The following is a 24,698-nucleotide window of genomic DNA, read 5'->3' on the forward strand; positions in this document are numbered from 1 at the left end:
GCGCAAACTCCACACAGGAAGGATGTACTGATAGCGCGTGGAGATCCAACACGCTTGGCCAACGCCAAGGCCATGAGCTTGGCAGTCTTGTAGGAAAGGACCTTCAGGTCCAAAGATTCCAAGCATCCAGGACCAAAACCAGGTCCCAGGTCAGTGCCATAGGCTTAGACACTGGTCTGAGCCAGCACACTCCTTTCAGGAATCGCACCACCAGAGGATAAGACCCCGGGGTAGAGCCATCAATCCCTACATGACACGCCGGGATGGCTGCCATATAAATCTTTGATATGGAAAAAGAAAGGCCTTGCTCAAAACACTCTTGCAAGAACATCAAAATGTCCACCAAAGAGCTCTCAAACGCACCCCACTTATTTGTATGCAACCCTCTCGTATAGACTGTGTAGTCGTAATCACGTTCAAGGGTTTTGTTTATTAGGATACCCATTGGCTACTGCACATGCAGCAGCTACCCTGCCTGGGATCCAGATAAAACGTACAAATACATGGCAAAGTAAACAACAGTAATAGACAAGAACAACATAAGATTCAAAATTAAAATTAAATAAGAGTTATATATAGGAAGGACACCAAGAAACAAAAAAAATACTATTTACACACTATTCATAAATACATATTAATATTCTTACATAGAGTACAGTTCCATTTTATCTTCAGAAAGAGAGACGCTGTGAAGCTAAACTTACTTTTTGTTTGAGTAACCTCTGGTGGCAGAGCATTCCACGATGACATGGCTCTAAACATAACTGACAATGCATTAAATCTGTTTTTGGTTTGGGTACTATGAAGACAAAGCACGTGTGTGTTTTCCGTAATGCTATAGTGTCCATTCACCAGAGGTTACTCTAGCTGAATGGACACTATAGCATTACAGCTTCCATTCAGAAAGACAAGATTGGACAGAGAGAGACAGAAAGAGAGACAGAAAGAGAGAGAGAGAGAGAGAGCTGTCCTGGAGGGTAGCCAGAGGAGATGGAAAGTGGGAAGAAGGGAAAGGGAAGGACAGAAGCAGAGCAGCTGTAAGTTGGGCCACATTTTTATTTTATTGCACAACAATTCACTGTTGTTTCATCTAACGTGTTAAGAAACATTCTCATTGCAAAGAAAACAATCTTACACACAACTGAAAATGTTATGGAAGGACATTATGTACAATCGTATCTTAGAGTTATGCCAGCAAAATTTGCACTTTAAACGCTCACAAACTCACCAGCAAATAACTGACGAGCAGAAAGAGAGGAAAATATTAGCACGACAAAGGAGAAACTTAAATACTGAACACACATCTGTGTCTCATCTCTCTACACACCAGAGAATTGTCAGTGTAATATTTACACTCAGAAAATATTCTGTCTCCCAACAACAGATGCTCCCTGGTAAACCTGGTATTACTGCTGCTGGTGACTCGGACTCAGACAGACACCTTCCCAACTGGAACCAAAGTGATACCTCACACTGAGATGAACAACTGAAATTGTCTAAGGGGGACATTGCTCTCTTAAAAATTGAGCGGTTATTATTAGCAAAGGATCGAATTCATTCAAACCCAGATTGTAGAAACCGTAACGACCCGGTTTAATATTGAACATTTAAAAACAGTCAAAGCAACCTGCTTCTCACCTGTTCAAGTTATAATGAACATTAGTCGATTTGGAAATACTGTGAAGGTTAAATCATGCTGCAAGGATAATGGAGATTAGTCTGTATGGGGTGGCTTTAGGACATTTAGGAATCAACTGTTCTCCTCTATCTGGAGCTCTGGCCTCTCTGGCTCAGAAACATCTCGCAGCAGACATCTCACCCCCACAAAACAAGATGTGGGTTACAAGGGTGGTAGTAACAGTTCATTGTGAAGACACCTGCTGGACTGTAGCAGGACAACAGCTACACTCTGTTAAGGATATTATACGTTCTGCCTCACACATATCACCATGAGATTTAGATCCTGCATACTGTTCTACGCTGTAAAAAAAATAAAAATAAAGTCCAATCTATTTCTTATACTTCTGCCTCTCACAGTGTGTAGGATTAAAAAAATGCCCCTCATGTCCAGGAAGCTACACACATAGGAACAGAATGAGAATAGCCTACATACAGGACCTCTATTGATGCACATCTTTCACCAACTGGGGAAATCAAATTTTATATTACCTCAGAAATATGTCCTGCTGGACTGAGGAATAGCGTGTAGGATGACTCTCACTACACACCATTATCTAACAAATTATGTGAGGTAATTATACAAACAGTGCTCTATGAAACATCAGTTCACCCCATCCTGGTTTTTGCAATACGTATGGGGTGTCAGTTTTTCACACAACCCCTCTCTGTGTCTGTGTGCTGGCTTGGAGCTGAATATACTTAGGGCAGTGGTTCCCAAACAAAAATGTCCCTATTCATTTATTTAGTGCTAATCAAATTTTATTTGTCACATAAGCTGAATACAACACTTTACCGTTAAATGCTTACTTACAAGCCCTTAACCAACAACGCAGTTAAACAAATAGGGTTAAAAAAATATTTACTAAATAAACTGAAGTAAAAAATAAAATAAAAGTAACACAATAAAATAATAATAACGAGGCTATATACAGGGGCTATATCAATGTGCAGGGGTACAGGTTAGTAAAGGTAATTTTTTTTATGTAGGTAGGGGTAAAGTGACTATGCATAGATAATAAACAGCGAATAGCAGCAGTGTAAATCGGGGGGGGGGGGGGGGGGGGGGGGGGGCATTTGATTAATTTTTCAGCAGTCCTATAATAAGGGCACAAGGCGAGACCCAGATGCAGATACAGGAGGCAGATGTTTAAAGTCCAATATGTTTATTAGCAATCCAAAAGGGGTAGGCAAGAGAATAGTCGAGGACAGGCAAGAAATCTAAACCAGTTCAGAGATCCAGAGGTGGAAAATGGCAGGCAGACTCGAGGTCAGGGCAGGCAGAATAGACAGGCAGGCGGGAATGGAGTCCAGAAAAACACGCAAAGGTCAAAACCGAGAGGACTAGTAAAAGAGAATAGAAAAGCAGGAGCATGGGGAAAACACGCTGGTTGACTTGAAGATATAAGACGAACTGGCACAGAGAGACGGGAAACACAGGGATAAATACACTCGGGAAAATAAGTGACCCCTGGAGGGGGTGGAGACAATCACAAGGACAGGTGAAACAGATCAGGGCGTGACACCTGTGGCTTGGGGGTAGAAGCTGTTAAGGAGACTTGGGTGACTGGAGTCATTGACCATTTTTTGGGCCTTCCTCTGACACCGCCTAGTATGTACAGTTGAAGTCGGAAGTTTTCATACACCTTAGCCAAATACATTTAAACTCAGTTTTTCACAATTCCTGACATTTAATCTGAGTAAAAAGTCCCTGTTTTAGGTCAGTTAGGATCTCCACTTTATTTTAAGAATGTGAAATGTCAGAATAATAGTAGAAATAATTTTTTATTTCAGCTTTTATTTCTTTCAACACATTCCCAGTGGGTCAGAAGTTTACATACATTCAATGAGTATTTGGTAGCATTGCATTTAAATAGTTTAACTTGGGTCAAACACACTTTTTCAGTTCTGCCCACAAATTTTCTATAGGTTTGAGGTCAGGGCTTTGTGATGGCCACTCCAATACCTTGACTTTGTTGTCCTTAAGCCATTGTGCCACAACTTTGGAAGTATGCTTGGGGTCATTGTCCATTTGGAAGACCCATTTGCAACTAAGCTTTAACTTCCTGACTGATGTCTTGAGATGTTGCTTCAATATATCCACATAATTTTCCTTTCTCATGATGCGATCTATTTTGTGAAGTGCACCAGTCCCTCCTGCACCAAATCACCCCCACAACATGATGCTGCCACCCTCGTGCTTCACGGTTGGGATGGTGTTCTTCGGCTTGCAGGCCTCCCACTTTTTCCTCCAAACATTACGATGGTCATTATGGCCAAACACTTAACTTTTGTTTCATCAGACCAGAGGACATTTCTCCAAAAATGACGCTCTTTGTCCCCATGTGCAGTTGCAAACCATAGTTTGGCTTTTTTATAGTGGTTTTGGAGCAGTGGCATCTTCCTTGCTGTGTGGCCTTTCAGATTATGTCGATATAGGACTCGTTTTACTGTGGATATAGATACTTTTGTACCTGTTTCCTTCAGCATCTTCACAAGGTCTTTTGCTGTTGTTCTGGGATTGATTTGCACTTTTCGCACCAAAGTACGTTCATCTCTAGGAGACTGAACGTGTCTCCTTCCTGAGCGGTATGATGGCTGTGTGGTCCCATGGTGTTTATACTTGCGTACTATTGTCTGTACAGATGAACGTGTTACCTTCAGGCATTTGGAAATTGCTCCCAAGGATGAACCAGACTTGTGGAGGTCTACAATTTTATTTTCTGAGGTCTTGGCTGATTTCTTTTGATTTTCCCATGATGTCAAGCAAAGAGGCACTGAGTCTGAAGGTAGGCCTTGAAATGCATCCACAGGTACATCTCCAATTGACTCACTGATGTCAATTAGCCTATCAGAAGCTGCTAAAGCCATGACATCATTTTCTGGAATTTTCCAAACTGTTTAAAGGCACAGCCAGCTTAGTGTATGTAAACCTCTGACCCACTGGAATTGTGAAACAGTGAATTATAAGTGAAATAATCTGTCTGTAAACAATTGTTGGAAAAATTACTTGTGTCATGCACAATGTAGATATCCTAACCGACTTGCCAAAACTATAGTTTGTTAACAAGAAATTTGTGGAGTGGTTGAAAAACTAGTTTTAATGACTCCAACCTAAGTGTATGTAAACTTCTGACTTCAACTCTGGGTCATGAATGGCAGGAAGCTTGGCCCCAGTGATATTCTGGACCGTACGCACTACCCTCTGTAGCGCCTTACAGGCTGACTACACCGCTCACGTTGCGTGCGTTGCAAAATACATTTTGAAATCTATATTATTCAATTATTGCACCCACACTGCTTGTGTGCGCCAACGAGCGTCTGCATTGCCAAGGGCTAAAATGGCCGACGCCAAGGCCAATGCCATCGCCTCATTGGCTATACCCACGTGGGTGACTGAAAGACGAAATAGGTTAGTGGCAGTAATGCACCTAATTTATGAAAGTTGCCAATCGCAATATAAAGTCAAGAGAAGAAAACGCCTGGAAGGAGGAGAGATGACTGGTGACGATTAGGTTGAGCGTTTTATGTGTGGATTAATTGGTGGAGTAGAGGACCTTGTGCATTTCAGGTAAAATAACAACTCAAAGTTTATACCCCAGGACAAATTAGCTGGCAACAACAAGCTAGCTAAATAGGACAAATTAGCTAGCAAGTGCAAGCTAGCTAGCTAAATTGCCATAAATGTTTAGTGCTTTTTGACCTGTCCCCAAATTAATATAATTGGTTCAGAGTTTGTTTTGATATTTTAACCTGTGTGTCGTGATCGCGCTTGGTGTGGGGGGACAAAATAAATTTATGCAAGATGGCGTGCGATGGTGTGCGCGCGCAGCCGGCTTGGGTTCCGTGTTACGGTCAGATGCAGAGCAGTTTCCATACCAGACGGTGATGCAATCGGTCAGGATGCTCTTGATAGTGCAGTTGTTGAACTTTTTGAGGATCTGGGGACCCATGTCAAATTTTTGCAGTATCCTGAGGGGGAAAAGGTGTTGTTGTACCCTCTTTACGACTGTCTTGGTGTGTTTCGACCATGACAGTTTGTTGGTGGTGTGGACACCAAGGAACATGACACACTCTACCCGCTCCACAACAGCCCCGTCGATGTGAAAGGGGGCGTGTTCGGCTCTCTTTTTCCTGTAGTCCACGATCAGCTCCTTTGTCTTGCTCACCATGAGAGAGAGGTTGTTGTCCTGGAACCACACGGCCAGGTTTCTGACCTCCTCCCTATAGGCTGTCTCATTGTTGTCGGTGATCAGGCCTACCACTGTTGTGTCGTAATCAATGTTGAATTCAGGCTGTAACACAACAAAATGTGGAATAAGTCAAGGGGTATGAATACTTTCTGAAGTCACTGTAAGACCCTCTGGTTTGACTGAGTAATGATTAAAACACACCATTATTTAATGTTACTTCACCAGTTAACACTTCCAGCACTAAGCAGGGAGTTCTATTTTATTGTCTTTGGCCTCTGTGTTGAGTCATGACAAATAATTGGTCATGACAGCTTTATGAAATAGAACTGACCCCTTTGCTTCTCAAACATCACACACTTGTACCAAGAAAAATGTACCAAGAAAAAAACATACAAAATAATGTATCTTTTGTCTCTCTGTTTCATAAATTTCCTTCAATTCGCATGAGGCTGAATGTATCTCACCAGAGAAAGCATCCGAGCGAACAAAACAGCGCCCCTCAGTCTCGGTATGTGTAGCCCATCTATATGATGATGTCTGCTCAAAAAGAGTATGACATTTTTGCTTCCCATAGCATCAACTGCAAGGGAAACCAGCTCGCATTTGGCCTCCCTTGATACAAAAATAAATTTGAATCAGCTGAACTGAGTGAGCTCAGCAGTGAATGGTCCTGGCACACCCATAAAAAAGTGTCAAGGGAAGCCAGTTTGGATTTGGCTTCACACCAAACACATCAGAAGCCAAACGTCATTGAAAGAAAAAACTTCAATTGTTGCATATTTCATAAACTTCCCATGGATGGTGATAGAGATTTGGACTTGCGGTTTTACTTAATTCTCCATACTGGCCAATGATTATAATGGCGATTCTGTTCCACCCATAAATCCATACATTGTGCCCCTGCCCTGAGAGGATGGAAGTTCAACATGTAGCTAGATGTAGTAGGTTAGTGCATGCAGGAGTACCTGCCTGTGTGTCATCAAAGGTTGTGAAATGCCTGTGTGTTTTACCTGCGAATGGACCTACAAAGCTGGTTTGTTGAAGATCAAAACAGAGTGAATAGAACAGCTTCTGATATTTACATTTACGTCATTTAGCAGACACTCTTATCCAGAGCGACTTACAGTAGTGAATGAATACATTTCATGCATTTTTTCTTTATTTTTTCTTCTTTTTGTACTGGCCCCCCGTGGGAATCGAACCCACAACCCTGGCATTGCAAACACCATGCTCTACCAACTGAGCCACAGGGAAGACTAGGCCCTAATCTTCTGATAGGTCTGCAATTACTTGTTCCGTCAAGAATCTCTCTCATCAAAGAGACTATAGTTCTGCATCAGTTCCCCCACACAGCAAAGTTCAAAGGTCAAACCTGTTTACTGTAATGTGTTCCTATAATGACCAGTGATTCAGTTAATGGCTAAATAACTACGACCATTCTCTCCTTTAATCTCTACTGTGTGTGTGTGTGTGTGTGTGTGTGTGTGTGTGTGTGTGTGTGTGTGTGTGTGTGTGTGTGTGTGTGTGTGTGTGTGTGTGTGTGTGACATCAAACACAGACTGACCCAAAGGCTGTATGTATATTGTTAAAGTATGGGAGCTACAGTATGGGAGAACAATTAACCACACCCACACACACACACACACACACACACACACACACACACACACACACACACACACACACACACACACACACACACACACACACACACACACACACACACACACACACACACACACACACACACACACACACACTGGAAACCAACTATGTAATTTGAATGACTAATTCTAATTGTATGGGGACTGGTTTTCTATTGACCCTGTGTGAGACCACAAGTTCTTCTTTTCATAGTTCTGAGTGGTTCATCTGAGCCATTCTGTGTTCTAATTCATAAGTACCATGGCTTGTTACTGCAGGGGTCTGTATGTACAGACATTAATAGACTGTCTGTTAGCAGCTCTGAGACAGACCCTCTCTGTTTCCCCTTTGTAATGCCTGAGGGAGGCATGAGAAAAGAGAGGCCTGCTTGGCGCAGTGTGTATGTGTGTGTTCGCTTGTGTGTGTGTGCGTGCACATGTGCATGTGTGTGTGTTAATTGTCCCATATTAAAACAGTAGATTTGGCAGGGGTTAGGGCCCATGCACACACTACGCTAGTTTCCTGTCACGGGGTTTGTGGGGTCTGATCTGCAATAGCGATAGCTGTAGATTAACCATGACCTAAAGGCAACTTCACCTGAGTGAATATATGTATTTATTTAACCAGGCAAGTCAGTTAAGAACTCTTATTTACAATGACAGCCTACCGGGAAACAGTGGGTTAACTGCCTTGTTCAGGGGCAGAACGACATAATTTTATTTTGTTAGCTGAGGGATTTGATCCAGCAACTTTTTGGTTACAGGCCCAACCCTCTAACTAGGGGCTACCTGCCGCCCCTGTGTTGTGTTGATGTAGTGATGTAGTGTTGCCAATAGTTTATGTTATTACTTTTTAGAGTATTGAAAAAAGTATGCAAACATAAAAATGAATACTTTTTATTTAAAGATTACATTTTACTTAACAATATAGTTTAACATTGAAATGACGTTACATCAGAGGAAATGGCTCATGTGAAAAGATCTGGAGACATTATACATTCTAGCTCCTTCATATGAACTTGTGTTTGACGTATAAAACTACAAAAATATAATATTTCTTATAATATTTGTTTTTACTCAAAATGAAAATGTGATGTATCTCATGCTTAAGATTGTTATATGAAAAAGTAAAGTAAAAGTAAAGTATTATACCACTAAAGATAATAGAAAAACAACAGTTGACTAACTGTAGTAGACCAACAGTGTGGATCATATTCTTGTTCTCATTATAACATTCTAAACTTACGTATTGTTAATGAATGAATATGTTGGATGTAAAGTGCATCGGTATCCAAAACAACATACAGTATATGACATTAATAGGTAGTCAAGCCAATCTATCTACTATTACCATTTCTACTATTACTATTACTATACTGCTACTAACACTAGCACACTAAAACTGCTGATAGATTTGCTTTTCATAGTGTCTGGTTTGCTAAATATGAAACTTTAGAATTTCCATAATGTTTCATGACACATTGATGTGGTAGTCTGTCTGACAACAAATTTAATTTGGTTAACCCACTGCATGTGTTGTCTGGGATTTTAGTTCATACGGTATGGAACTAGTCAATGTCAGAATTAAAGGGAAACCTGAACCACGAAGTAGGCAAGCCGTGGGTTGTTAGTTATCTGACTGAACTTTCCCTTTATGGTAGTCTGGATTAACTGTTCCTTTAATAAAATCTGGACGTACTACCTTTAATGTTTCCATAAACATGACGCGGCTACAGACCACTACTTTTTCATTGGTCGCTCAATAAGCAGAGTTCTGACTCTAAATGTTGTAGAATACTCAGAAAGACCGAAATACAACAACATACCATTCAACATTCTCTGTCAATGACCGTGTTCCCCTAACAGCTAACAGCTATCACACACACACACGCACACATCCACAAACACAGTTCTTAAAATACCTAATAGACTGGAAGGGTTGTACAGGGTCTCAATACCAGTCACAGTTCTACAGAGATAAACCAACTGTTGGCACCAAACTGGCAGCCACAGTTCCATGACAATAACATTGTAATTAGCATTTTAACTTGAGAGTCATTATCTTGGAACTTTCGTGCCAACGTGGCGCCGACTGAAATTCGAAATCTACAACTAACTTTTCCAAAGTGTGTATATCTATGTCTTTGCTAATTACCAAAGCTGCTCAGAGAATAACATCACAGACTATGTTTCACATTAATATAAAATGTATATAAAATACTTCAACATCCAGCATGGCTGGATACAAAACATAAAAAATTGGTTGAGTCGGTACTAGACAGGGATGTCCATTCACTCCTGTGTGTTCTTAAGCAGACATACTGTAGTGTGTTCTAGTGGCGCTGCCCCGCACACGTGAACACCCTCATGCCTCTTGGATCTTTTTTTGCATTGCTGAACCTTGTTCAATCTCCAGCACAAGCTGATTGAGTTGGATTGTGAATTGTGAATTCTGTCATGAATCCTCCCTCATTATCTCTTCCTTTCCTTCCTCTCCCTATCTCAGCCCCATCAATACCTACCTAAAGCACAGTTCTAATTCCTAAATGACAGAGAAGCCAGGGGCCAAAACAACTCTAAAATCTTTACCAATCAAATAGGATAGTAAAAAAACGGTATATACATCACAGATAAAAACATACATGCACAGATATAATTTCACTTGGCACTAATAGGGGTGGATTCTATGAGGGGTGCAGGTGGTTATGGTAACATAGGTAACAGAGGTGGTGGTTTTGGCAAGCCATGGGTTGGATGGTTCCGTGATGGACTGGATAAGTGCTGTTCAGCGTGCGTGCCAGGTGAGTAGATGTTACATGCTATACGCCTCACATTACATACAGCCGCTAGTGAAAGTCTACACACCCCTTCACAATTTGCCTTAAAATTACATCTAAAAAGGGATTACATTAGATTTGTTTCCTACTGATCTACACAACCTACTCCACATTTGATATAACATTTTTCAAATGACTGAAAAACACAAAATGAGGATGTATTGATTGCGTGTTTTCCCACCCCAAAGTAAATACTTGGTGGAAGCGCCTTTGGAAGCGATTACAGATGTGAATATTTTGAATGAGATTCTACCAACCTTTCAACTCTTAGCGCAACATATATCCATTGTTTTTGTCAAAATTGCTCAAGCTCAGTGCATTTGGATGGGAATCATTGATGGACAGCAATACTCAAACCTTGTCTCAGAATTTTAAAGCACATTTAAGTCAGGACAGAGAATGGACCATTCAGGAACATTAAACACCTCTTAGAAACATTCAACACCTCTTAGAAAGCCATTATAGTGTGTGTTTGGCATAAAAAATGGTGCAATTGTCCCACAGAAAAATAAAACTATCCAAGGATTGGGTTTTCAGAAGACCGATTCGGGTTTTCCTCTAACATTTTACCTGGGCTTTGCTCCTTTCATATTTATTTTGATCCTGACAAACTCCCCAGTCCTTGCCGATGACAAGCATACCCATAACATGATGCTGCCACCACAATATAAAAAAAAGGGATCAACAACAGTGCATTCCCTTCACATTACTGGCCTGTATGACAAAGTAAAAAGAAGGAATCAAAGTCAAAACAAATATGAAAGGAGCAAACCCCAGGTAAAAAGTGAAAGGAAAACCCACCACAGTATTTTTCAGAAAGACAATTACACAATGTTTTATGTCAAAGACACCAGAATTGCTTTCCAAGAGGTGTTGAGTGTTCCTGAGTGGTCTAGACCTGACTTATGTTTTCTTGAAAATCAGAGACAATGTTTGAATATTTCTGTCCATAAATGATTCGCAACCAAATGTATTGACTTAGAGCTATTTTGACAAAAACAATGGACATACAGTATGTTGTCCTATGAGTTGTGCAAAGTTGGTAGAATATTATTCAAAATTATTCACAGCTGTAATAGCTGACAAAGGCGCTTCCACCAAGTATTATCTCTGGGGTGTGAAGACATCTTCGCTTTTTTCTTAATAACTTTCTTTCACTTTGAAAATGTAGGTTGTGTAGATCTGTAGGATTTTTTTTTATATGATCCCATTTTAGATAAAAATGTAAGGTAGTAAAATGTGAAGACTGTGCAAGAGGAGTGTAGACCTTCACTTGGCACTGTTTCTGTTGGGCGGTCTTCCTGCAGGCTCTCTAGTTGGTCTGCTTGGCTTTCTTCATCCTGAAACAGAGAAACACCCAGTATGAATATACGACAGTTAACATAGACATATGGATTCGTCCTTGTGTGTTCAGGTCAACCACTTGACTGTTCCGCCAGCAAAAACACTTTGATTAAACACCATATTTAGATTAATGACTATTTGTTTTAGTCTGAGTCTCTGCTGCCCAGTGTTAGAGAAACTGGAATGTACTACCTCGCTCTGCCAAACCTCAGCTGTGATAACTACTGCTACTGGGGTCCACAGCGAAACACTTCTCCTGTGTGTCTGTGTGTGTGTCCTGTATTAATACTCTCTGTATTTTCAGGACAGTTGTAGCTGTTAGTAACACATGGGTCAATAAGACTAATGGTGCAAAACACATTCAACACAATGATTTTCCATCTTAAGTCTCTCTATCAGGACCAGTGGCGCGTATTCAGGGACTTCAAGGGAAGCCAGGTGTACCCAAAAAATGTACCAAGAAAAAAAATACAATTATTTATCTTTTGCCTTTCTGTGTTTCATAATTTTCCTTCAACTCGCAAGAGGATGAATGTATCTCACTGGAGAAAGCATCCGAGCGAGCAAAACAGCGCCCCTCTCTCTGTATGTGAAGCCCATCTATTTCATGCTGTCCTGTCAAAAAAGAGTATGATCATTTTAGCATCCGTAGCATTTAATGCAGGGGAAGCTAGCGAGTATTTGGCCTCCCTTGATACAAAAAATAAATAAATAGCCAAACAGCGTTGAGCGAAACTGAGTGAGCGAAAGTGTGAATGGTCCTGGCGCACCCAAAAAAAGTGTGAAGGGAAGCCAGTTTGGATTTGGCTTCACACCAATCACATCACATCAAAAGCCAAACGTCATTGACAGAAAAAACGAATTGTTGTACCTCGTTATGTTGTTGTCCAAAGGGGGCTAGCTAGCTAAAAATGTCCCTTTCATAAATTAGCCATGGATGGAGATAGGGATTTGGACTTGTGGTTTTACTTAATTCTCCATACTGACCAATGATTATAATGGTGATTCTGATCCAACCATGAATTCATACATTGTGCTCCTTGCCTGAGAGGATGGAAGTTCAATATGTAGCTAGATGTACTAGGCTAGTGTTAACCAGCTGGCTCATCGTTGCCCATGAAAGGAAGTTAGGCCTAGGACAACAAAAACTAAAAGTGTGTACGGTATGGCAGAGTCATAGATAGTTTTGGCAACATGAAAGAAAGGCGGATGGTATTGGCATTTCTCTACAAGTAGGGTGAGTGAACATGTTTTTCTTCTTGAACGCGTGTGCGCACACACAGAAATCAGTACCATAGACTGCTACTTAATATTTAGCTTACTTTGATTGAACTAAATTATTTTTGGTATATTTTAGTTGTCACTGTATTAGACTAAGCAAAGATAATATGATGTTGAAATGTTAAAGTTGAAATCGGTGCTGGAATAGTGGAGGCAACTCCTGTTACTTGCGGTAACTGTTGTAAATCAATAGTTGTTTAGTAGTCCGAAAATGTCGGAAACATTAACTTACTTGACCATGCTGTAGGTCATGTAACATGTTACATGCAATGTGCTTTCTAGATCTTCAACGGACAGATGTTGCTCTTTGGTTTTGTGAGGAAACATAGGTGTGGTTGAATTGTATCTTGTTATTGGCTATCATGGTGGCAAGGCATATGAACAGGTTATAGAGCCATAAAACGCAATTATCACCACATAGGATGTAGTTTGGCAATTTTTTCCTGGTTTGGCTTTCTAGTGATTTTATCAACGCACCATTACTGCTCAGAACTCAGTTAAATATCTCTCTCTGTAGTCAGTTAACTCTATAGAATGACTAGATACTCTGGACATATATGTTGCTTTGACTGGTGTACACACTACAAGTAGCTCTTCACACTAAGCCAAGAGCGCACCCATGCACCAGAAGCATGGGAGAAAATAATCTATCTAACCTCTGTCATTTCTTTTTTCAATACCCACACAACAAAGAAACACCTGCAGATTTAATTCGATTTTTTGTGATCCAATTCTTCTTGAACGAAGGCATTCTCAAGGAGTTGAGCAGTCCAGCTCTCCAACACGCCCACAACGGTGTGTAAGAGCTGTACACTGTCTGTCTCTCTGTTTGTATAGTACAGTTGTCTGCATGCTGATCTGTGTCTGGCAGCTACAGTGCCTTCAGAAAGTATTCATACCCCTTGACTTATTTCACATTTTGTTGTGTTACAGCCTGAATTCAAAATGTATTAAATCTTTTTTTTCTCACCCATCTACACACAATACCCCATAATGACAAAATGAAAAGCATGTTTTTAGAAATGTTTGCAAATTTATTGAAAATGAACTACAGAAATATCTCATTTACATAGGTATTCACACCGCTGACTAAATACTTTATAGAAGCAACTTTGGCAGCGATTACAGCTTTGAGTCTTTCTGGGTAAGTCTCTAAGAGCTTTCCACACCTGGATTGTGCCACACTTGCCCATTTATTATTTTCTAAATTCATCAAGCTCTGTTAAATTGGTTGTTGATCATTGCTAGACAACTATTTGCAGGTATTGCCATAGATTTTCAAGTAGATTTAAGTAAAAAATGTAACTCGGCCACTCAGGAACATTCACTGTCTTCTTGGTAAGCAACTCCAGTGTACATTTGGCCTTGTGTTTTAGGTTATTGTCCTGCTGAAAGGTGAATTCATCTCCCAGTGTCTGGTGGAAAGCAGACAAATTTTCCTATAGGATTTTGCCTGTGTTTAGCTCCAATCTGTTTATTTTTTATCCTGAAAAACTCCCTATCCCTTACCGATTACAAGCATACACATAACATGATGCAGCCACCACTATGCTTGATAATATGGAGAGTGGTACTCAGTAATGTGTATTGGATTTGCCCCAAACATAACACTTTATATTCAGGAAAAGAAGGTATTGCTTAGCCACATTTTTTGCAATATTATTTTATTGCCTTATTGCAAACAGGATGCATGTTTTGGGATAGTTTTATGTACAGGCTTCCTTTTTTCACTCTGTTAATTATGATACTATTGTGAAGTAAGAAAAAAATGTATGATGTATGTATGAAATGTATGCATTCACTACTGTAAGTCGCTCTGGATAAGAGTGTCTGCTAAATGACTAAAATGTAAATGTAAATAGTAAGAGGAGAAGGATCCGAAATGACTATAGCTTGGTAATCACACTCCGTGATAAGTGGCAGAAATCTATTGTCTAGGAAAAAGTAGTCTATACGTGAGAAGGTCTTATGAACTGGTGAGAAAAAAGAATACTCCCTAGCCGTGGGATTGCAGAAACCCCACGCATCAGATATGCCATATGTCTTAAGAAATAGCTGAATTGTGGATACTGTCTTTGATGAAGATGATACCTTAGAAGAGCTACGATCCAGACTGGGCGACAGTACACAATTCATATCACCACCAAGTATTCGGCGGTGTGTGTCCATATTTGTGAAGTATTCGGTGGTGTGTGTCCAATACATTTGTGAAGAATGAAATGTTATCCCAATTTGGTGCATAAATGTTAGCCAAGATACCAGGTGTATTATACAGTATTCCTACTAGAATAATGACACGGCCTGCTGAGTCGGACTCTACACTTGACATTAGGAACGGTATTTTTTTACTAATTAAAATGGCTGCTCCTCTAGTTTTAGAATGAAAATTGGAATGATATGATTGACCGATCCACCCTCCTTTTAAACGGCAGTGGTCGAGAGTGCGGAAATGTGTCTCCTGAAGAAAAGCGATATCTACTTTAAGGTGATTTAAATGAGAAAGAAACCTTTTACATTTCACTGGGTGATTTAAAGATGTAACATTCCAGCTAGCAAAAGTGACCGAGTAACCAGCTGTCCCTGTCATGATATTAGGCCTAGCCATGTAAAGTCAGGTGGGAAAAGGATAGATACCAGATTACAATAACAACTGATCCATTAAAATAAAAAAATAAAAAATGCAAATATATATATATATATTTTAAGAAGAATAAATAAACATAAACAAACAATATTCTGAAGTCTGGCATGAAAAAGAAAATCTCATCCCGGTCATCTAATAGAAGAAGAAACCGCTACTCTCCCGCAAAGATATCCACACCTAAGGTGATTGTGGTGGGGAACACTAAACCTATCGGGTAGAGAGCCCTACTGAAATAGTGAAGGATTTAAAACAAGTTGCGCAAAATAAATAAATAAATAAGAAATACTTATTTACAACCCAAAACTAGGCTGTTTTAAAATAAAGAATAAAACATTTTTATAAATCACATCTTACAGCAATACCACTAAGTTAGCAGCAACGTCTTTAAAGAAATTACGTGACCTAATAATAGAACTGTGCTTTATCTACCCTGGATACGAGTACCGTCGAGAAAAATAGAAATAAGCAGCTTCATTGTAATAAAATGAAACGTTAAAACAAAAGGAAAACTCACCAGAACTAAGGCACTAACGTTACCTAATAATAACAATATCAACTGACACCACTGGCAACACTATACAGTATCTACAAAAGAGAGACTGAGTCTGCAGATGTAAACACATTCGTCCATTACCCTAATTGCCAAATAGGTGAACATTCAGCCATTTGCTTCATCTGACCTTGGCCTTTATGATGGCCATAGCCTTCGATGTCATTGTATGTTATACAGAGCCGGGTAGGAAAAGCCACACCATACCGAACTTCGGTCCGTCCACTGAGCAGACTCTTGACATCATTGAAAGCAACACGGTCACAAGCAAAGCTGGGGGCATAGTCTAGGAAGATAGAGATAGGTGCTCAGTTGCATCGAAGTGGGACAAATTCTCTGACACGCTGAAGAACATCATAAAATGCTGATAGTAGTGTAGTTTAGCCACAATGAAGCAAGGTTTTCCACCAGGCTCACTTGCTTGAGAGCCCCGATGTGAGCTGTCTACAAGGACGTCTTTATTCAATTTGAGGGATTCCTTCAATAACTTTGAAACCGATGAAGTAGAACTTGAGCCTGGGTCCTCAGCTACCCCCATGATCCTGATATTGGATCTTTGCATATAACCTTGTAAATGTATGCATTGTTCCTTAAGGCTAGCCACATCAGTTTCAAGCTTCTTAACCATGGTTTGAGGTGTAGTTGTGTCTTCTGAGCATGGGGACAAGTCATTTCCATGTCGGAGACCGTTTTTTTAACTGTATCCAGTTCAGTACGAACCATTGCTGTATGCTTTGCGAGTTCATTCTTGACTGCTTGTAACTCCGACTTAATAAAATTAAAGTCCACATAGAGTTGGACTTCTTGAGTTCCGAATTGAGTATAGATGAAATGTCCGCTCTGAGGGCAGCAAGAATCTCGGCCTTCAAATCCTTGGTGTTCATTTTTTCGCAGAGCCGAGGAGCCGCTGCTCCCACTTGTTGAAGAACTCGAGCTCCTCGTCTTGGGACTAGTGTTTTCTCTTTTGTCAGTGACTCAGCTGAACTTAAACTTTTGCAGGTTATGCGCCATTTACACATTAAAACTAAAATAAAAGTTGAACAAAGTAATGCACGTCATTCAAAGGCTGTGTTTCCTAGTTCTTTAGCGGGTCAAAGCACAAAGAAACTATTAAATAAATGCATTTGACCTACTCCATGGGTTGCTCACTAGCGCCCCCCAAAACATACTTTTGACTTTACAATCTGTTTTTACCATGTATGAATATGTTATTGAATGTGTTTCTATGGGCTAATGGCAGTAAGGACAAATTCAATGTTTTATCAAATAATTCCCCTACACAGGAAGAGAAAATACAATACTATTACGAGAGGCTGAAAGCTTGAAGCGGATTAGGTTACATTTACTCAGCTCTCCTCCAATCCAATTCTAGGGCAGAAGAACACAGGAAACAGGAAATAGCAGGGTTGCTTAGGTCACAAGGATAGCTGAATAAGAGGGTAATGTCTGGAAAGTACCCGGAAAAAACAATGAAATATGATGGCAACAACCAGGCATGAACACCAATTATCCATTAATATTTTGTTTGTAGCTGCTAAGTACTGATATAAAGAGTGATGAATTATCCTGGTTGTTATTTAGGAACAACTATTCCTTACTGAAGAACTATCAATAATAGAGGGTATACTTATTAAGAATGTACTTGGAACTTTCACTTATGCTTTATGTGGACCATCCTAAAAACGTCCCTTTTAGGTCTTTGCTTGTAGCTGCCTTTTGTCTTGTTTCCGATTACCTTCCTATCATTATAGTTATTTCAGCACTGTACTTAAGTACATATTATGTAAACACTACAATAATAAATAATGAAGATACTATTTTCATAAACGGAACTACATTAATAGGACAGAATACAGTTGTTTATTATTTAAATGACTAGCAAATAGTTTCTACATAGCACAAGAAACATCAATAATCTACCCTGATAGTATTGAGTGCACGTATTTATTTTGCTTCTTGTAGCATACAATAAGTCAATGTGGCAGTTTTCTGAATGAAACCAACAACTTTTTTGTTGGCAGTCTATGGCACACCAAGACTGCCAGACTGTGGTTGGCGTTTCGGGCAGCGTCCAGTTTGTCCTTGTAGTTCTTGTTGATGTGAGGCCTCAGCATGTTTCTCTACTGTGTGGTGGAAGGAGGCAGAGAAACTTGGTTTTCTAGACAGGTTGAATTTACCACTCTGGGTCCTATGCTGGGCCATAGACTTCACCAAGGCTTCTACGAAGTACAACGAGTACTGCAACAAACAGGGAGAACATACTTTACACATTAACTTACACACACACACACACACACACACACTCACATAAGGAACAAAGGCAGCAGTGATTTACTGTAATCAAATCAAGTTGATCAAATCAAATTGTATTGGTCACATAGACATATTTAGCAGATGATATTGCGGGTGTAACGAAATGCTTGTAATCTGAATAATCAAAAATAATACTAGAAAGAAAGTAAACAGAGTTCCTTACGCAGTTTGTTGCTGGTGAGGAAGTAAGTGGAGGGTTTGAGGTTGGCTGTCATGGCTTTAGCCAGCTCCTCATGGACACTCTTAGGGTTAGGGACACCCCACTGGCTGAGTTTGGCTCTGGCTTGAACACAAACTGGAGAGAGACACCAGGGGCAGAGAGAGCCACAGTCACTTAAAAGCTCTCAATGATAAATATGAGATCAGCACGAGTGATGAGGTGGTATATGTCTATAGGTGTAAGGCTAGTTTAGTGTAGAGATTGTACTATACCTTCACATAGGACCTGAGGTGGGTTCCAGTCCCTACTCGTGAGCTACAATATGAACCATCACTCTGGAAACCGAGGAACAGCCAGTATAGTCTTAGCTTACAACCTCGTTAAAATATCAAGAATGTGTACAGTATTATATAGAGCCATTATTGCATGGAACTCTTCCATCTCATATTGCTGAAGTGAACAGCAAACCTGGTTTATAAAAAAAACAGATAAAGGAACACCTCACAGCACAGTGCCTCTCCCCTATTTGATCTAGTTATTGTGTGTATGTATTGATATGTAGGCTACGTGTGCCGTTTTTACATTTATGTACTGTAGTTCAGTCCTTGAGCTGTTTTTGTCTGTTAATGTTCTGTAATATGTCATGTTCTTTGTTTTGTGTGGACCCCAGGAAGAGTAGATGATGTTTTCACAACAGCTAATGGAGATCCTAATAAAATACCAAAACATTTTGTTGCTGTGTTATTATAATATCTTGTCGATGCCACTGTTTGCAGAATGCTTACTGGCATTTGAATATAGCACGGAAAGAAGGAATCCGGACACAATGTGGACACGGTAAATGTAGGTGTCGACACATGATGTGTTTGAAATTCCATGATCAGAACTACATGATCAGAATACAAAAACTGCATTAACTGTCAAATCATGAAATGCTTTGGAAGGCTGGTCATAGCTGACACAACAGTGGTAGGCCTGATCACCGACAACGACGAGACAGCCTATAGGGAGGAGGTCAAAGACCTGGCCGTGTTGTGTCAGGACAACAACCTCTCCCTCAACGTGATCAAGACAAACGAGGTGATTGTGGACTAAAGGAAAAAGAGGATCGAGCACGCCCCCATTCTCATCGACGGGGCTGTAGTGGAGCAGGTTGAGAGCTTCAAGTTCCTTGGTGTCCACATCACCAACAAACTAACATGGTCCAAGCACACCAAGACAGTCGTGAAGACTCCAGCCACCCTAGTCATAGACTGTTCACTCTGCTACCGCACGGGAAGCGGTACCGGAGCGCCAAGTCTAGGTCCAAGAGGCTTTTAAACAGCTTCTACCCCCAAGCCATAAGACTCCTGAACATCTAATCAAATGGCTACCCAGACTATTTGCATTGCCCCCCCCTCTTTTACACCGCTGCTACTCTCTGTTGTTATCATCTATGCATACTCACTTTAATAACTCTACCTACATCTACATATTTCCTCAATTACCTCGACTAACCGGTGCCCCCGGCACATTGACTCTGTACAGGTACCCCGCTGTATATAGTCTCGCTATTGTTATTTTACTGCTGCTCTTTAATTACTTTTTACTTTTATTTCTTCTTATTTTTATTATTACTTGTTTTTTTACTGCATTGTTGGTTAGGGGCTTGTAAGTAAACATTTCACCTATTGTATTCGGCGCATGTGACAAATATGATTTGATTTGTCACAGACACACCCTTATTGATTTGGTGAGTAGTACAGACCTGTGTGTAGACACTCAGTAGAGACCAGGTGAGTTGACACCTAATAATGGCTTCCCTCCACCAACCCATTTAATCACTGGACCAGAATGCTGAAAAAAAACATAGTATCTAAGGAACCCGGAAAACAGCAAAATCTTTATTGAGACTGAGTAGAGACCATTAATAGTCGGAGGCACGGGTTACATTTAAATGTTAATCACTCAGAATTCTATTATATTCCCTTCCCGTCCCGTCCCTGTCCTACCTTCCCCCTCTCCTACCCTTACCTTGATGATGCCCTCATGGATGCTGAGGTATCCAGGCGGCAGGTTGGAAGCACGATCTTAATCTGAGAGGGGGGAGAAATACACTCTGTTATAATATAAGAGATTCATATGTTTTAATAATACTTACTATGATTCTATTAATGTGCAACACATTCTTCATACAGTAATGATACAGTAATGACCCAATCATTGAATACCCAGTGCTTTGTCCATACATAAAGTACCTCATCATAGACTTTTGGGATCTGCTGGTGATGTAAGACTGCAGCAAATGTCTGCTTGGTGAAGAGGTCCACCTGGTCACCTGTAGATAGACTGGAACCATGACATAGAGAAGACAGGGTTAATATAGATACACTGAAACAGAGACAGAGAGTGGGGTAGTGTTCATGAACATATAGTAAAGGGAACAGTGTTTGCAGAGAGCAGCCAAACCCTTGTTAGGCTACCTGACCAGTCTCAGCTGGGGCTTGTTACCCTGACTTGTTAACCCCTAATTTCATACTTCAAAACATATTTTTCATAACAATGCCATTCCTTAGCCTATATAGCTTACAACTTGGTTTACCATTCATTATTTAGATGATTTTGAACCATGATCATAACATAGCCTGTGCGTTAATTGATAATTTGTACAGATCAAAGTCTTAAGAGTATGATTACAATTAGCCTTTTATTTAACTTGTAACATTGCCTTTAACCCCAAAGGTGGAACACAAGACAGAGGGAGGAAACTGACAAGAGGAAGTAAACAGACACCGCAGGCATGATCATTGACTAGAAAACAACACATCAATCAAACAACGCACGACAAATGATTTGGCTAGCTAGCAAGTAAGCAGAACACAGCTAAAAGCATTTCTTGCTTATTTTTATCAGATAATGTTCCAATTTCTTACCTTCAAACCAGTCGGGAAAGAGTGTTTTGTTCTGCCAATGCATTGTCCTCTTTCGTCCCTGAATGAAAACAGTTTGAAAAATATGATATGTCATTCGCTGGCTAGCATGATCACTAATTCAGGATTTTAAAACTGTGTATTCCTACATCATTGACACATTCCTGAATATACAATTAGTTGTTCATTGCGTAAAAATGACAAGATCACCTGGTAGCTAGCTTGGCTAGAGACCTGACTCTGCGTTATGTCCTAATAACTGAATTTAACCTTCATATGAAAGTATTTTGATTAACATTTTAACGTAATTTGTTGAATAAATAAACATAATACTCACATTTCACGATGTTAATGTTTATTCTTCTCAAAACATTTCTTCTTCTTCTATGGTATATTGGCGATCGCACAATTTAATGTGCAATCCACGAGCTACTGTGCGGGACGGAAACAGGATTCCCAAAAATGGAACAAACTAGCAAAAAACTACCAAACTACCAAAATAAATAAATAAACTAAACTAAACTGTCCGTCTGCACACACTTGAAACATTGCCAAATCCTTTACAATTCTTACACTGCAATGGTTTGGGGATGAAAGCTCTTACAGTGTATCTTACAAAACGAAGCTTCACATATGTAGGTATTTGCTCTTTACCAAAAAACAACAGGACAGACAGACTTCCTTCTTTTCTCCATTCACCCTGCGGGTCAGACGCCGGGCACCAACTACACCAGGAATTCTCTTCAGGTATTCAACCTGAACATCCGTCGTCACCCCTGACTTGACTCCTTTGACGTGTGCTCTACTCCGAAGTTTAAAACACAAAACTTCTGTTGTCCGGATGTTATATATATATATAATTTTTTTTAACTCTTTACCCCTTTATCTCCCCAATTTCGTGATATCCAATTGCTAGTGACAGTCTAGTCCCATCGCTGAAACTCCCGTACGGACTCGGGAGAGGCGAAGGTCGAGAGCCATGCGTCCTCCGAAACATAGCCCTGGCAAGCCACACTGCTCGCTTAACCCGAAAGCCAGTCGCACCAATGTGTCGAAGAAAACATCGTACAACTGGCAACTGAAGTCTGCGTGCATGCGTCTGGCCCGCCACAGAAGTCGCTAAAGCGGTGGGACAGGGACAACACGGACGGCCGGCAAACCCTCCCCTAACCAGGACGACGCTGGGCCAATTGTGCGCCGCCTCATGGGTCTCCCGGTCGTCTCCCGACACAGATCCCGGGTCTGTAGTGACGCCTATAGCACTGCGATGCAGTGCCTTAGACCGCTGCGCCACTCGGGAGGCCCTGTCCAGATTCTTTCAAGGCTCACTGCAATCTTCCTCTGTTCTTCAGAAATACAATTAATCAAAATAAAACAATTCCTGGTCACTCTGACAAACTCCACTTTCCCCAGTGCATACTTCACCATTTGACACCTCAAACGGGTCTCCCACATATGCATCCTTACTCAACAAATGCATCCCAACAAGAAGCGATTCCTTATCATTCATACACGTATCCTCCACTCCAATTTTAGAGTCCATTCAGAACATTCGTCTTCACCAACTTTGCTCGACGCGCTGCTTGATTCGAACTCAGCATCCACTTCCACCATCTTTCCCTCCTACAGCTCGATGTAAACCTCAAAACATTTCTCCCATGAACTGGCAAGTTTGACGTCGCCAAAACACCTTCTCATGATGTCATCACACTGCGTTACCTGACTTAAGCTGTGTTCAAGACAACTGGGAACACGGAAATCTCCGACCTCCGACTTGCTTTATGCTGCTTTCATAACCATGTGGGAATGTGGTATTTACGACATACGACTGGGAAAAATCCACTCAAATGCCCCTCCAACTGGTAATTACTCGTGGGAAACTCGTCAGTCATCCCTGAGCTCCGATTTCTCCCACATGCTGACCTCTGATGTCACCTAATAAGGAAATTACCTCGATAACAGCATTTTCAGCAGTTAAATGCAACAACAAAACATTGTTTCTAAATAATTGTCAACTACTATGTTTTTTTTAACACTATAATTTGTTTACAAACATGATAGCTGTACTTTTAGTTTATGGTTGATGCAGTTTGTTGGCAGTTTGTTGGCCATTAGCTAATCAAAGCATGTGAATGGATCCCTCGTATTTACGACTTTGCAGCTGGTAATTTCCACCTTCCCACCTAGGTTCTGTACGCAGCTTTCAATACAACTGGGAAATCTGAAGAAAAAAAACTAGCTCCGACTGGAAATAACGTTTTAAAAGGTCATCCAACTCGGACTTCCAAGTCGGAAACTCTGGAATCATGGTGCTTTCAAGACAACTGGGAACTGAAAAAAACTATCAGTGGTCTTCAGGTCAAAAAGTCAGAGCTCTAAGAGTTGATGAGCCTTCAAAAATATTTTTTACAGTTGAAGCTAGTTTTTCAGAGACGTTCACATGCTTGTTGGGACTAGGAAACAAATTTCCCACCAAAAGGTTTCTGTGCCAATGCACCACACAACCAATAAAGAAAACATACTGACTTCGGGAACGTCAATATCATGGTTTGCGTTTTCAAAACCACAATAAATAGACTATGTAACCTGCCTAAATTACCTGCCTAAATAACTACCGACCCGTAGCACTCACGTTTGTAGCCATGAAGTGCTTTGAAAGCCTGGTCATGGCTCACAATACCATTATCCCAGAAACCCTAGACCCACTCCAATTCGCATACCAGCCCAACAGATCCACAGATGACGCAATCTCCATTGCACTCCACACTGCCCTTTCCCACCTGGACAAAAGGAACACCTACGTGAGAATGCTGTTCATTGACTACAGCTCAGCGTTCAACATCATAGTGCCCTCAAAGCTCATCACTAAGCTAAGGACCCTGGGACTAAACATCTCACTCTACAACTGGATCCTGGACTTCCTGACGGGCCACCCCAGGTGGTAAGGGTAGGCAACAACACATGATGTTAAAAATATTTGTTGGTTTGATGTGAATAATGAGGAGCATCCAGATGCTGCACTTGATGAACTTATGAAATTGCTTCTTCCAATTATTGACAAACATGCACCTGTTAATAAACTAACTGTTAGAACTGTTAAGGCTCTATAGATTGATGAGGAATTGAACAACTGTATGGTTGAAAGAG

At 40.6% G+C, this 24,698-nt stretch overlaps 1 protein-coding gene and 1 long non-coding RNA gene across 3 annotated transcripts in view; both read right to left on the reverse strand.

Annotated features, from left to right (window-relative positions):
• Positions 1-8,394: 8,394 nt before the first annotated feature.
• LOC115194046 (stromal cell-derived factor 1) overlaps positions 8,395-24,698 on the reverse strand; it is a 35,844-nt gene continuing 19,540 nt past the window's right edge. Inside the window, exon 4 of the mRNA XM_029753347.1 lies at positions 8,395-11,690. Within this exon, the coding sequence (XP_029609207.1) occupies positions 11,663-11,690 (28 nt within the window). The 3' untranslated portion in view covers positions 8,395-11,662. The remainder of the gene's footprint in view (positions 11,691-24,698) is intronic.
• On the reverse strand, positions 18,008-24,154 carry LOC115194047 (uncharacterized). 2 transcript variants are annotated; one of them, XR_003878273.1, is made up of 8 exons: positions 21,889-24,154; positions 21,555-21,612; positions 20,880-20,970; positions 20,656-20,717; positions 20,390-20,478; positions 18,915-18,977; positions 18,646-18,777; positions 18,008-18,407 (listed from the first exon to the last, which is right to left on the reverse strand). It is a non-coding gene; the product is annotated as an uncharacterized LOC115194047 (long non-coding RNA). The 2 variants fall into 2 exon arrangements; XR_003878272.1 differs by lacking the exon at positions 18,915-18,977.

The sequence above is a fragment of the Salmo trutta genome, chromosome 5 (genome assembly GCF_901001165.1).
Source record: "Salmo trutta chromosome 5, fSalTru1.1, whole genome shotgun sequence".
NCBI classification, from domain to species: domain Eukaryota; kingdom Metazoa; phylum Chordata; class Actinopteri; order Salmoniformes; family Salmonidae; genus Salmo; species Salmo trutta.